Source organism: Rhinopithecus bieti, unplaced genomic scaffold (genome assembly GCF_001698545.2).
Source record: "Rhinopithecus bieti isolate Rb0 unplaced genomic scaffold, ASM169854v2 scaffold_1583, whole genome shotgun sequence".
In the NCBI taxonomy this organism is placed as follows: Eukaryota; Metazoa; Chordata; class Mammalia; order Primates; family Cercopithecidae; genus Rhinopithecus; species Rhinopithecus bieti.
The window spans coordinates 2,096,596-2,109,232 of NW_016803645.1; the positions used below are offsets into that span (position 1 = coordinate 2,096,596).

The window sequence follows — 12,637 nt, forward strand, 5'->3', positions numbered from 1 at the left end:
AAGTCTTTTCTCCCTGGGCTGCTCTTTTCCTGAGAGTCAGTATAAATTTTAGGAGCAGTCATTATTATCGTTTCCTACGTTTTTATCTAGTAGAAAAAAGTTTAAACAAATTTAAGAAGACAATAAAAGTCTGATTATTAAATCATATAGAATAGAAACTGGTAGCCATCTTCCTCCTTCAGAAGTAGTAAAACTAACCTAAAATGACTTTTGATTGAAGTGAAAATCTTCGCCTGACAATTCCAACACAGTTGATTAACATTTTTTTATGTACATAAAAGAATTAGCATTATCTTTAAGATTATCCTAGCTTGGGATTATAGTTAATAGTGCTGAATAAACTCTATAGAATCTAGTTGTATTGACTTTTTTTTTTTCTGCATGCATTCTGCAGTATAGGTTGAAATCCTTTGCTACAGATGAGTTCTAGAAGGTTAACTGTGAAAGTTTCACATTGGCAATTTCACTCTGGCAGCTTTGAGACAGGACAATGGTGGTTCCTATAATCAGCTAACCCAGTTCATACAGTGTTCCAAGCCTTTTGTTCTTAAGCTGAATAAATAATGCTTTGCATTCCAGCCCTTTATTTTGTGTCATCAATAGCATACCTCAAGACCACTTTTTTGGCAGTGTGTTAATGAATGTTTTGTTGAACTCTTTTCATCTATCAAGGACTGAAATATCTGATTTAATCTCAGTGGTGCTTAAAATAAACGTTCGTGGCTGAGTTTACTCAAGCCCTTATTTGAAAGCTATTCTTGTAGGCAGGTCCAGAGCTAAAGACTGCCAGCTTGTCGGCCCACTGCTATCTGTTCCTGGGGCACGCTGGGAGCCATCGTCAGGTTTCTTGACTTGGATTTCTGACTTACTACTCTCTGGACAGTCTGGAGAGTAGGTGGATTTCAGTTCAATGATTTTTGTAAGTTTTCAAATTAAGTAATTGGCCAAATGGGTTCCTTGAATGAGAACTCCTTGGGTCAGGGGAGAGCGGGACCTTCAGAAGGTGAGAACGTCATCTCTGTTCCCACTCTACCCTCCCTTTCCCATCCCAGTCCCGCAGGACTGTGCAGGCTGAGGGCTATGTCAGGGACCACCTTGAGCTGCAGAAAATATCTAGAGAGCTAAGCCAACAGTTCTGAACGTGTTTAACTCTTGTACTTAGTGTTCATTTTCTCCATCCCCTTCTTTAGGATTGCTTTGTAGCAGAAATGGAGGATAAAGTTTTAACTGTGGTAAGTATGCGTTCTAAAAGTTACTGTAAAATTCCTTTTCCAAAGGCAGTGGGAATCACATTAAGTAAATGCACCGTGGCTAATTACTTCAGGAGATACTTTGAAATATTGGCTTTTGGGACATGAGTTTTTAAATTTAAGTGGAAGAGAAAGCATAAAAGTTACTTAACAAGACCAACTACTGTGAAAATTCCTGTGCTTAAATTAGCTACATTGAGTCTCTGTTTTATTATTACTTTTTCTGAACATTTTATCAGGATACAGTTATACGTACATTGCTAGGTAGCCTGCTAATCATGATTGAACTGATGTGCCAATTTCACTTTAGGACCCTTTTGATTTAAGAAAAAAATTCTTGGCAAAAACCTTATGATGGAGGGGGGATGTGCTGTAACTGTTTAAGGAGCATTTTGTAACTATTCATCATCACTTCCTCCTTTTGACATAAGCCAGCCTGTGCTCTTTTGATAAGACCTTCCTCCTACTGATGTTGAGGAATTTAGCAATGAAACTGCTATAAATATATTTTCCATAAATAGGGAGGCCAAACAAATTGGAGGAATGTAAAAAGTATCACTTCTTGGATTCTCCCCCTTGGAAAGAAATTTCCTGATTTCTTTGGTTGTTTAATTTTGAAACGTTAGATGAGTCTGATTGGGGAAATACCACACGTAACCACTGTGACTTCTACAAGGAGACCACTTAATAGGGATCCTCTCATTGTCTCTTTAGTTTTACCTTGTCGGTGTTTGGCATTCAAAGACTGTGAGTGATCACTAAAAAGATGATAGACCTAAATGTAAAATGCAAAACTATAAACCATCTAAAAGATAACATAGGAGAAAATGTAGGTGACTGTCAGTCAGTTTTGCAATGAGTTTTCAGATAGAATACCAAAAGCATAATTCATGAAAGAAAAATTGATAACGTGGACTTCATTAAAATTAAAAACTGCTATGTGAAACGCACTGGTAAGAGAATGAAAAGACAAGCCACAGACTGGGAGAAAATGTTTTCAAAACACCTATCAGATAAAGGACTTGTATCCAAAATATACAAAGAACTCTTAAAACAAGAATAAGAAGACAAACAATCCAATTATAAAGGAGGCAAAAGATCTGAACAGGTACTTACATACACATGGCAAATAAGCCTATGAAAAGATGTTCAATGTCATTTGTAATTAGGGAATTGCAAATTAAAACAACGAGATACCACTATACACCTGTTATATAGGCTAAAATATAAAACACTGACAACACCAAACGCTGCTGAGGATGTGGAGCAACAGGAATGCTCATTAACTGCTAGTAGAAATGCAAAATGGTGCAGGCAGTTTGGAGGACAATTTGGAAGTTTCTTACAAAATGAAACATATTCTTACCATATGATCCAACAGTTGTGCTCCTAGATATTTACCCAAAGGAGTTGAAAATTTACATCAAAAAATGCGCACAGGATGTTTATAGCAGGTTTACTCAAAATTGCCAAAAAAATTGGAAGCAACCTTAATGTCTCTCAATAAGTAAATGAATAAACTGTTGTACATCTATAAAATAGAATATTATTCAGCAATAAAAAAGAAATAAGCTATTAAGTCCTGAAAATATATGGAGGAAACTTACAAGCATATTGTTAATTGAAATAAGGCAGTCTGAAAAGGCTACATGCTGCATAATTCTGACTATTTGGCATTCTCGAAAATCAAAACCACAGAGGTAGTAAAAAGATCTATGTTTGCCAGGGGTTCATGGTGAGGGATGGGGTGGTGGATACTTAGGTTGCGCACAGGGGATATTTAGGACATTGAAACTATCCTGTATGAGACTGTAATGATGGATACATGACATTAGGCATTTGTCAGAACTTGTAGAATGTACACCACAAAAAGTGAACCCTAATATAAATTAAAGATTTTAGTTAATGTCTGAATATTAGTTCATCATTTTTTAAAAATTTATTTTGGAGACAGAGTCTCGCTCTGTCACCCAAGCTGAAGTAGAGTGCTGTGACTTGGCTCACTGCAGCCTCAGCCTCTGCCTCCGAGGTTCAAGCAATTCTGCAGCCTCAGCCTCCTGAGTAGCTGGGGTTATAGGCACCCGCCACCATGCCCATCTAATTTTTCTATTTTTAGTAGAGATGGGGTTTTGCCATATTGGTCAGGCTGGTCTTGAACTGCTGACTTCAGGTGATCCACCCACCTTGGCCTCCCAAAGTGCTGGGATTACAGTCATGAGCCACTGTGCCCAGCCTAGTTCATCATTTTTAACAAATGCACTGCACTAGTACAAGATGTTAGTAATAGAGGAAGCTGGGAATGGAGAGTGGTGGTGGAGGGGATATATGGGAACTCAATGGACTTTTTGCTCAATTTTTTTTATAAACCTAAAACAACTTAAAAAAGTAAAGTCCATTAAAAAAATGGTTTAGGCCCAAAACAATTTTTTTTTTTTTTTTTAACCTTGTCAATATTTGGTGTTCAGAGACTGTGAGCAATCAGGTAGGTGGCCGGGGAGAGAGAATTCCACTTCATTGCTGAAAGGGGATTTCTGCCTGGCCTGTGCTCTTCAGTGGTCATAAAGGAGTGAATATAAAAGCTGCCCTTTCTAAACAAAGCTGAAATAGTGACACTATTCCCACGGATGGTAAACATGAAGTCTAAATGCCATGCATTCATTGAGCAGAATTATCAGAATGATTGCCGACCAGAACTAAAGATTATAGGTGAAATGCATTTCTCTAAAAATCACCTTGAGATAAACTTGGTTAATGATTGAACTTTCCTGACTATTTGCTTCTCCAATTCTAGGTCAAGGTTTTAAATGGCATCTGTGACAAAACAATTCGATCTACCACAGATCCTGTGATGAGCCAGTGTGCATGTCTGGAGGAAGTTCACTTACCAAACATTAAACCTGGGGAAGGCCTGGTAAGTTCTAATAACACTTGTTTTATTTTCAGATAACATATATCATCATTTACTAAATTTTTAAAAAAAAATTCCTTATTGCTTTCACTATAATTGCTGAAAAGTAGAATTAAGTTAGACCGCCTTCCGTTATGTAGTTAGGAATGTGCTATCTTGAATCCTGTTGATATGTTTTCCATCTTCAAAGTATAAAATAAATACAATTTAAAACTGTATACTCATATTTTGAAGATAACACTTTATTTTTAGGACTTAGCAATGCAAGGAAATATAAAACATTTACACAAAGGAAATATGGTCTCTGGCTACAAAAACAACATCTGCTCTGAAAGTCTCTATTAGCACTTAGATGAATGTGAGAAGAGACTGGTTGAAGGCAGTGATTCTTAAGAAGGGTTTAGAAATGTTTCATAAGTAATATATGAGCTATATCACAACAGGCTGTGGGACTACATACAGGTAGTTTCCTAGTACCTAGCGTGCATCCTGTGGGATTAATTTGCTGAAATTTTCGTGAAGAAGCTGTGAAGCCCATTAGTTAGCTTAGAGGCTTTGAGTCAGAGAGAGCTGGGTTTAAATCCTGGCTCTTTAGGGACTTAACCTCTTTACGTGTCAGTTTCCTCATAGGGTTGTTGAAAGTATTGTATTAGATTGTGAATGCCAAGTGCCAGGCCCCAAGCACATAGTACGTGTGCATTAATGTGGCTGCAGCTACTGTTGCTGATATTGATGATGATGATGAGAAGGAGGAGGAGGAGAAGGTGGAGGGGGAGAAGTATCTAATGTATAGGTAGCTGTTGGGAGCTATTAAGGTAGTCTCTGCTCTTAGACAGAAAAAAACAAAAATCAACTGACTGTTTTAGGCCCGCATTCTTAGTGAGCAGAACTTTGCATATTGGTACTGCTTGACTTCAAGGCAAATGATGGATCATAACAGATTAAGTTTAAACAAGGAGGACTTCCTGGAGGTAGGTTTATAGTAAAATATTTAAGCAGATAAATGCCCTGAGCAGGCAGAAATGGAGTTGTCATTTCAGATGGTAGAGTTATACAAGCAGTGCCCTGGGAGGGGCAGTACCATGTGTAGGGGTGAAGCTGATATAATCTGTGAGTGAAAGTAACAGGATAGGAGAGGAATGGGGAGAACCTGAAGGCGTTGGTGTTTGATGGGACTCTCATCATAAATTGGTGTAGGTTAATGAGCAGGCTGGGTGCAGCGTAATTTCTGAGGAGGGTCCACATTATTACAGCATAGATACCAGGGTGAGCAACTACTTTTTGCCCGTTCTACTTTTTGCTCTCTTTTCCCGTCTTGTAACAGTTTAATTAAACAACATTTACATGTGGTGAGTACAACTGCAGAAATAATTCCTCAATGATACATTCGGTGTATCACTTAGTGAGGCATGGCCTCTGACTTTGCCTCTCAGGCCTCTTAGAAGAGAGAATATTCATTCATCTTTACATTTCCCTTAAAAGGAAGGGTGTCTGTTACTAATTTGCTACCTATGCTTTGTTATTTAATAATCTTTGTTCATATATCTTTGTCTGATTATTAGTAGTTTTAATAGTCACTCTGAGGTTATTTCGGTTACCAAATTTAAATGAATATATTGTGTCCCTAGACCAAGAAATGGTCAAGAAAGAACTGTTCTTTGGCTGGGTGTGGTGGCTTACACCTATAATCCCAGCACTTTGGGAGGCCGAGGTGGGAGGATCCCTTGAGCCCAGGAGTTTGAAACCAGCCCGGGTAACATAGTGAGGTCCTTTCTCTATTAAAAAAATAAAAGAATTAGCTGGGTGTGGTGGCACACACCTGTAGTCCTGGCTACTTGGGGAGGCTGAGGTGAGAGGATCACTTGAGCCCAGGAGTTCAAGGTTACAGTGAGCTGTGTTGGCATTGCTACACTCCAGTCTAGGCAACACAGCAAGACCCCGTCTCATCGTCAACATAATAGAACCGTTCTTGTTTGAAGTGCCTCCCTCATTCACTCATTCTGTAGGTCTAAGAAAACGCCCACATCCTCGGAGTAGTGGCAAAATTCTGTGTGCCTGGTACACAGGTTATAGTATCAAAGAGATCACACGTTTTACTGCTTTCACCAGTATTTCAGTTTGCTTAGCTCCCCTTCACCACCCTTTGGATCTTGTTTCTCGATGTTTCAGGAGGCTGAAAAATGACTATTGTTCTGAAGGGACTGTTGTTAATGTTTTATAAGTTTAAGTCTCGCTTGGGGCGATGTCTCTAAATGTTGGAGTAATGAGTTAATCTGTTTGTGACTCACTCCAGGGCATGTACATCAAATCAACCTACGATGGGTTACATGTGATTACTGGAACCACAGAAAATGTAAGTGTATATTCATTAAGTGTAAAAGCTGTTGTGTGTTTAAACAAATTTGATCCACAGTCTCTATACTTTGAATTTAAATGCGTGCATGCTGTTTGATTATTATGAGAGCATGGGTACCTGCTTTGTTTATTTCTGTTGACAGAGTACTGCTTGTCACCAGCTGTTGTCAATTTATTATTTAAATAGTCCTTTATTGCTCTTGTTCATACACCTTGCCCAGTTTTTACGCTACCCTTGTGTTAATTACTGCTTTTGCACCCTGGAAGTGTTAAGCCATAAATACAAAAGCAATGATCTTTTTGTTTTTGAGAATCACTCTTATAAGAACTGGGATTGGTAGCCATGTGTATAAAATATATATTTTTTGATTTAATGGAATTTTTATGTCTCCAAAGCAGCTATTTCAGGTTTTTTTTACGACATATTTTTATAGTTGTGTTTCATAATATTTGGCATGATACTGAAATTTAGTCCTCTCTCCCCACCCTTTGAATAGGAAAAGCAGGTCTGTTTCTACTGTGAGAGACTTGTGTACACTGTGTACTTCCTTCTGGAAATTTTGCTATGTGTAGGGTTGTCTTTAGCCCCTCAAGCATTTGAATTTGTGAGAAGTAGAGCTAGTTGAATGCTTTCTTCTTGCAGCCTACAATATGGCTTGCTTTTGAAAGACATTGATGTGAAACTAAAAATGTTTGAATAGCTTCCCTGGGTCTGTGTAAAAGAACCATGGATTTGGGGGAATTAACCTATTTAATCAGCTAAGACAGGAGGAGATAATTCCTAAAATTAGGGGAAATTTTAGTAGCTGCTTTTCTAATCTGTTTGGTAGAAATATGTGTCTAATTTTGAGCTTCAGCTGCTAGATCTTTCGATAAAGAAAAATGGCATGATCTTTGAGTGTCTGTGATAAGCACTTGATTTTTGTACTGAGAAAATGATACTGCTTAAGGCAGTCAATGAATTATAAATGCATTGCATGGTTCTGGTAGATAAATGGGTAGGAAATGGTAGTGTCTTTCAGGGTTCTCTGTTGAGCTGCAGCGAGGAAGCCTTGAGAGTCACTAGGAGTTTTTATACCGTATCACCTCCTAGATAATAACAGCACAGGAAGCTCTACTTTTAGGCTGGGGATGGTGCTGAAGAAAAGACACAAGATGCAACACACGATTCTTCCTTCATTCTTGGTTGAGACTCAGTACGTTGCAGCTTAGCCGTGATAAGAACACAGTCATGTCTGTATAGATGAGAAACATGGTGAATGTCATTTCAGTTTTTAGAGTTGAAGTTTTGCAGTCTAGCAATTTGATGATTGCATTGTCTATCTTAACCAGACCAGTGTGTTTTCCAACTCTATTGGGTTTTGAAGCAATTGCCATCTTGGATCTGGAGCACTACAGAATTACTACTGGAAGGCATAGTATTTCCTTCCTCTTGGACCACCCCCCTTTTTAAAGAAAAGAATTCGGGCCCGGCGCAGTGGCTCACACCTGTAATCCCAGCACTTTGGGAGGCTGAGGTGGGCGGATCACAAGGTCAGGAGATCAAGACCATCAGGACTAACACGATGAAACCCCATCTCTTCTAAAAATACAAAATATTAGCCAGGCGTGGTGGTGCGCATCTGTAATCCCAGCTACTTGGGAGGCTGAGGCAGGAGAATTGCTTGAACCTGGGAGGTTGCAGTGAGCCGAGATCGAGCCACTGCAGAGTCCAACCTGGGCGACAGAGCAAGACTCCATTTCAAAAAAAATAAAAAATAAAAAAAAGAAAAGAGTTCAATGACAGACTAAACAAAGCTGCTTTTGAATTAAATGAAATGTCATATGTCATTAATGATATATTCTCTGAATTCCTACCAGAATTGTAACACTGGCTGACAGACTCAGGGTCGGCCCTGGTGTTCCCATGTAAGACTGAATGGAAGTCATCTCAGGGAGTGGTGGCTACCATCTTGTTAGAGATCAAAAAAGAAAACTTGTCTTCTTCCATCTGGTAATCCACTTGAAAATGTCACTCATTCCTTTAGTCATTCAGTTCGCATTTATTGAGGACCTGGAATGTGCTAGACACTAGGCTAAGTAAGTCTAAGTCTTCTAGACAAGTGTGGGAAGTTAGGTGAGAGCCCACTTCTCCCCAACTCAATCTGGATATTTTATTCTTTTTTTTTTTTTTTTTTTTTGAGATGGAGTCTCGCTCTGTCCCCAGGCTGGAGTGCAGTGGCACAATCTCTGCTCACTGCAAGCTCCGCCTCCTGGGTTCACGCCATTCTCCTGCCTCAGCCTCCCAAGTAGCTGGGACTATAGGCGCCCACCACCACGCCCCACTAATTTTCTGTATTTTTTAGTAGAGATGGGATTTCACCGTGTTAGCCAGGGTGGTCTCGATCTCCTGACCTCCCGCCTCGGCCTCCCAAAGTGCTGGGGTTACAGTCGTGAGCCCCTGTGCCTGGCCCCTGGATATTTTATTCTTAATGTTGGGTATTATATACTTGAATGGCAGTAGAAAGTGCCAGCTCCAGGTCAGTTTTTGGCTATCACTTGAGGTTGCTATGACTTCACTGTCAGAATGTTTCAATAGAAGCCTAGTATGGTAGGTAGCAGTGGATGAAAATCACCCATTGTTTTCACAAGTGAATTAAGTTCATATTCTTCAATCTTGGACTTGAGGCTGAAGCAAGCAAGCAAGGCCTTCAGTCCCTTTCTTTGAAGGTAAGTTACCTGAGAGGCCAGGATCATTCCAAAGTCAGACCCAGCAGTGTCTGATGTTTCTCTATCTTAATTCTTTTTTTGATGTTATTTTAGACCTTGACAAGAGTCTTGACACAACCTCATCCATACTTGTATCCTCCACTCCTCAGATCAAGTGGGAGTTAGATTAGCCTCTGAAGAATGGGTGCATTATTCTCTAGGTCATGACCCTTCTGCAGCAAACCAACACAAGCATCATTTTTCAGTTGTCCTCCTCATGGTGAAGCTAGGCAAGAGCTACTGCCCTGGGCAGAATTTTGGTACCGAACTCTCTCTTTACCAGTGTTCTGCCAAACACAACTCTTAATCGCTTGATTGGACATTTGAGAAATGAATGCAAAAGGATCCTTAGGAAGGGAAGTCAGTTCAGGACATCAGAGCATGTTTTTTAAGATTGCACATGTAGAGACAGGGACTTCCTGGCCTTGGGGCTATCTTTTGTAAAGTGAAGCTTATCTTAAATGAATCCCTTGCCCAGGAAGATTAACTGGACTGGACCGATTAGGATCAGAATTACTAAAGTAGGCCTGTAACTGTGGGTTCAGCATCTGACACACGGGACAAAAAGGAGCATAGATAAATTCATTTTTTAAGTGATGTGAGAAACGTGAGATGGGCCAGGCACGGGTGGCTCACGCCTGTAATCTCAGCACTTTGGGAGGCCGAGGCGGGTGGATCAGCTGAGGTCAGTAGTTCAAGATCAGCTTGGCCAATGTGGTGAAACCCCGTCTCTACTAAAAATACAAAAATTAGCTGGGCGTAGTGGCAGGTGCCTATAATCCCAACTACTCAGGAGGTTGAGGCAGGAGAATGGCTGAGCCTCAGAGGCAGAGGTTACTGTGGGCCAAGGTTGTACCACTGTACTCCAGCCTGGGTGACTGAGCATGAGTTAGTCTCAAAAAAAAAAAAAAAAAAAAAAAAAAAAAAAAAAAGACAAAAAACTAGAAACTTGAGATGAACATGGGTTGGTCTCTCAAGTGAGCACTGCCAGGTACGATAGGAGGTTAAATGTTTTCACAAATAACTGTCACAGTTACGAGGGCCTTGTATGGGACCTAGATAAAATCAAAGGGAATGTTTCTACAGTTTAGGGCTGCTTGTTAATTTCCCTTTGAGCCTGTCACAACAATTTAGAGAAACTTCAGCCAGTGTGTCTTGGGTCTCATTGCTATCCCTCTCCTCGTGTTCAAAAGTGCTATTTTTTGGATAGTTGGAAATTGTTTGAAGATTCAGCCAGTGATGTAAGTTAGAAAATTAAATACTCTGTTCTAGATAAGGTTTGATTAGAATTTGAAATCCAAGGTTTGTCCTTTCTTCTTCTCTTAGTCATATGTGAGATACCTTCAACATAGGAGTTCTAGGTGGCTTATATGAACGAGAACACCTTGAGCAAAATATTTGACAAATGGATTATATCCCTTTATATATATTTTTGTTGCAGCGATGGTAAATTAATAACCAGGCATTATTTGAAGGAAAAAAAGTCTGGGTTTTGTTTTGACACTGAAAACTCATTTTTGAATGTAATCTGAAAATGAAAAGAAAACTAAATTCATTTTCTTTAAAGCAATTTCTGTTCCCACCAACTTTCTATTTTAGCAGCATTGCAATAATATGGAAAAGTAGAATAAGAACATTTAGTTTTAATAAGGAAACGAGATGACAGAGTTACAAAGATGATTTTCCGTGTTGAACAGTTGGTCAGCTTTTATGGGATTAATTTTGATAAGGATATGTGTAAGAATTTTTTAGTGAGCCAATAGCTTCTATCAGCCAATCATTTTGACAGTATGTCCAGGCTGGGCCCAGTGGCTCACGCCTGTAATCCCAGCACTTTGGGAGGCCAAGGCCAGCAGATCACCTGAGGTTGGGAGTCTGAGACCAGCCTGGCCAACATGGTGAAACGTCATCTCTACTAAAAAAAGTAGCTGGGCGTGGTGGCAGGTGCCTGTAATCCCCGCTACTTGAGAGGCTGAGGTTGGGATATCTGCTTGAACCTGGGAAGCAGAAGTTGCGGTGAGCTGAGATCCACCATTGCCCTCCAGCCTGGGTGACAGAGTGAGACTTTGTCTTAAAAGCAAAACAAAACAAAAGACAGTATGTCCAGTCTCTTCTGGGTAGATTGGATGAACCTGGCTATTCTAACAGACAAATTATCAGTTATAACAGACACTAATAAAATGGGTAACACAGGATTCATGGGGAAGGTCCTATAGACTGTGTAGTCTCAGGGGAATAAAGTGCATTGTTTATTTTTCCTGAGAAAATGTTATTTCAGTTGCTAATTGTCTACGGAAGAAAGAAGAAATAAAAGCAGGAAGAAATAAAAGCACAAAGAAATAGAAGGTTTAAAAAAATTAAGGCAGGTTATTTTGTTTCTGTACAGTCTCCTGCAGACAGATCTCAGAAGATTCATGCTGGTGATGAAGTCATTCAAGTTAATCAGCAAACTGTGGTGAGTTTGTTTATTGAGACTCAATTTTCTTCCTTAGAACTTTTAATTAAATCTAAAACCATTTTGTTTAAAGTTTTAAAATTTGCCGCTTATATCCCGTTTTTCATTATTTTAGGTTGTGCTAACATGAACATACTTGTGCCTGCCTATTTTGTTTCTATGTATTTGCTCACAACTCACATTGCCTCAAGATAAATTCATAGGTTCAGTTTTTCATTATTCATGAGCAAGTCCTCCCTCTCCATTTTCTTTATTTGAAGGTGGGATGGCAGCTGAAAAATCTGGTGAAGAAATTGAGAGAGAATCCCACAGGAGTTGTGTTACTGCTTAAGAAGCGCCCCACTGGGTCTTTCAACTTTACTCCTGCTCCCCTGAAAAACCTACGGTGGAAGCCGCCTCTTGTACAGGTATCTGGGATTGACTGTAAGCCTCCATCTAGCATCAGCACCTGAACAATGTCGAGTATCTCATTAGTCGCCAAACAAAAAGAGATTGAAATTTGAAGGTGATTGATTGGTTTCAGGAGTTTGTATGTAATTATCCTATAATCCTGCCTATGTGAAAATATAAATTCTAGATCTACATGGAACAGTATAGTAGCCAGTAACCATATATGACTATTTAAAGAATGAGGCCAGGCGCGGTGGCTCACGCCTGTAATCCCAGCACTTTGGGAGGCTGAGATAGGCAGAACATGAGGTCAGGAGATCGAGACCATCCTAGTTAACACGGTGAAACCCCGTCTCTACTAAAAATACAAAAAATTAGCCGGACATGGTGGCGGGCACCTGTAGTCTCAGCTGCTCAGGAGGCTGAGGCAGGAGAATGGCATGAACCCGGGAGGCAGAGCTTGCAGTGAGCCAAGATCATGCCACTGCACTCCAGCCTGGGTGACAGAACAAGACTACATTCTCAAAAAAA

General features: G+C 39.8%; 1 protein-coding gene across 1 annotated transcript in view; it reads left to right on the forward strand.

The window, feature by feature from the left end:
* Positions 1-12,637, forward strand: part of CNKSR3 (CNKSR family member 3) — a gene marked incomplete at its 5' end in the record, with an annotated part of 47,664 nt that overhangs the window by 18,423 nt on the left and 16,604 nt on the right. The window contains 5 exons of the mRNA XM_017891928.1: positions 1,191-1,232; positions 4,042-4,161; positions 6,452-6,511; positions 11,648-11,716; positions 11,977-12,123. Coding sequence (XP_017747417.1) covers positions 1,191-1,232; positions 4,042-4,161; positions 6,452-6,511; positions 11,648-11,716; positions 11,977-12,123 — 438 coding nt within the window. The remainder of the gene's footprint in view (positions 1-1,190; positions 1,233-4,041; positions 4,162-6,451; positions 6,512-11,647; positions 11,717-11,976; positions 12,124-12,637) is intronic.